This window comes from Oncorhynchus masou, chromosome 14, assembly GCF_036934945.1.
Source record: "Oncorhynchus masou masou isolate Uvic2021 chromosome 14, UVic_Omas_1.1, whole genome shotgun sequence".
Lineage (NCBI taxonomy): Eukaryota > Metazoa > Chordata > Actinopteri > Salmoniformes > Salmonidae > Oncorhynchus > Oncorhynchus masou.
In genome coordinates this window covers 25,017,668-25,020,353 of record NC_088225.1, presented here as the reverse complement: position 1 = coordinate 25,020,353, position 2,686 = coordinate 25,017,668, and the positions used below count along the sequence as shown (strand labels likewise).

The following is a 2,686-nucleotide window of genomic DNA, read 5'->3' as shown; positions in this document are numbered from 1 at the left end:
CATTTGGACTCATCAGACCAAAGGACAGATTTCCACCAGTCTAATGTCCATTGCTCGTGTTTCTTGGTCCAAGCAAGTGTCTTCTTCTTATAAGTGTCCTTTAGTAGTGGTTTCTTTGCAGCAATTTGACCACGAAGGCCTGATTCACGTAGTCTCTGTGAAGCATTTATTTGGGCTGAAATCTGAGGCTGGTAACTCTAATGAACTTATCCTCTGCAGCAGAGGTAACACTGGGTCTTCCTTTCCTGTAGCGGTCCTCATGGGAGCCAGTTTTATCTAAGCCCTCAATGGTTTTTGCGACAGCACTTGAAGAAACTGTTAAAGTTCTTGAAATGTTTTGGATTGACTGACCTTCATGTCTTAAAGTAATGATGGACTGTCATTTCTAGTTGCTTATATGAGCTGTTCTTGCCATAATATCAACTTGGTACTTACCAAATAGGGATATCTTCTGTATACCAACCCTATCATGTCACAACACAACTGATTGGCTCAAACGCATTAAGAAGGAAAGGAATTCCACAAATTAACTAAGGCACACCAGTTAACTGAAATGCATTCCAGGTGACTACCTCATGAAGCTGGTTGAGAGAATCCCTAGTTTTCAAAGCTGTCATCAAGGCAAAGGGTGGCTACTTTGAAAAATATCAAATGTTAAATATATTTTGATTTGAACATATACACTACCGTTCAAAAGTTTTGGGTCAAAAAAGAAAGACAAGCACATTTTTTGTTCATTAAAACAACATCAAATTGATCAGAAATACAGTGTAGACATTGTTCATGTTGTCAATGACTACTGTAGCTGGAAACGGCAGAATTTTATTGGAATATCTACAGTACATAGGTGTGCAGAGGCCCATTATCAGCAACCATCACTCCTGTGTTCCAATTGCACGTTGTGTTAGCTAATCCAAGTTTATCATTTTAAAAGGCTAATTGATCATTAGAAAAACCTTTTGCAATTATGTTAGCACAGCTGAAAACTGTTGTTCTGATTAAAAAGCAATAAAACTGGCCTTCTTGAGACTAGTTAAGTATCTGGAGCATAAACATTTGTGGGTTCGATTACAGATTCAAAATTGCCAAAAACAAAGCACTTTCTTCTGAAACTCGTCAGTCTATTCTTGTTCTGAGAAATGAAGGCTATTCCAGGTGAGAAATTGCCAAGAAACTGAAGATCTCGTACAACACTGTGTACTACTCCCTTTACAGAACAGCACAAACGGGCTCTAACCTGAATAGGAAGAGGAGTGTGAGGCCCCAGTGCACAACTGAGCAAGAGGGCAAGTACATTAGAGTGTCTAGTTTGAGAAACAGATTCCTCAATTGGCAACTTCATTAAATAGTACCTGCAAATCACCAGTCTCAATGTCAGTGAAGAGGTGACTCCAGGATGCTGGCCTTCTAGACAGAGTTGCAAAGAAAAAGCCATATCTCAGACTGGCAAAAGAACATAGACACTGGACAGAGGAACGCTGCCTGGAAGGCCAACATCCCGGAGTCACCTCTTCACTGTTGATGTTGAGACTGGTGTTTTGCAGGTACTATTTAATGAAGCTGCCAGGTGAGGACTTGTGAGGCGTCTGAAAATATTTTTGGGAACCATAGTAAAACATCCCCAGTACCTCCCTGAAACCTAAAAATTAACATTCCCAGAACAAATTAAATTAAATCTAATTGTATTTGTCACATGCACCGAATACAACAGATGTAGATCGTACAGTGTAATGCTTACTTACAAGCCCTTGACCAACAAAGCAGTTAAAAAAAAATGTATGTTCTCAGAACATTTAAAAACATACAATTTTACCGGTCAGGAAACATATATTTTACCCAGAACCAATGGAAACCAAAAACATATGTTCCCACAACTTCCAAGGAACCAAATGTGCTTGCAGGGTAATGGCCAATGAGCTCTTGACTTTACAAGGTGGTGAAACACAGACTCAACTAATCTTGTTCAGCTCTAAGGACACTGTACAGTCCATGTAAATGACTGCCAATAGAGTAGAGTGGGTGACTGCCTGGTCACTCAACCTCATGGATGTCATTCTGTTTTATCGTTTTACTGTCCTGATAGCAGCCACAGAAGAGCAGGGTAGGTGCAGAAAGAGATGATTGCCATGATCCATCTGAAGTGTTGACAGGATGAGGATGATCATACTGTTAGATAAGTGCAGATTGTACAAGTGTTGTGTATTGAGACGATCAAACCTCTGAAAGTGTGAAAGACCGAGCTGATATTTTCCTGATGTTTACATAGTCTTTAGTGATAGTAGGCCTACCCATTTGGTGCCAGGTAGTTACCAAATACTGTATATTGAATTCTTGAATGTCCGTACTAGAAAGTATATATTGTTACCAAATAATTAAGTTAAATACATGTACATGTCTTCAATGTCAATATATAAGAACAATTATAATTAAGATCCTATTGAATACCAAGTTAGTACGAGTAGAAGTGCAACAAACCTTTTAGTAGGCTACAGAGTACCCACCTTTTAGTAGGCTACAGAGTACCCACCTTTTAGTAGGCTACAGAGTACTCACCTTTTAGTAGGCTACAGAGTACCCACCTTTTAGTAGGCTACAGAGTACTCACCTTTTAGTAGGCTACAGAGTACCCACCTTTTAGTAGGCTACAGAGTACCCACCTTTTAGTAGGCTACAGAGTACCCACCTT

The 2,686-nt window shown here is 39.5% G+C and overlaps 1 protein-coding gene across 1 annotated transcript in view; it reads left to right on the top strand.

Annotated features, from left to right (window-relative positions):
* Positions 1-1,139: 1,139 nt before the first annotated feature.
* arhgap17b (Rho GTPase activating protein 17b) overlaps positions 1,140-2,686 on the top strand; it is a 17,644-nt gene continuing 16,097 nt past the window's right edge. Inside the window, 1 exon segment of the mRNA XM_064985778.1 lies at positions 1,140-1,155. Within this exon segment, the coding sequence (XP_064841850.1) occupies positions 1,140-1,155 (16 nt within the window).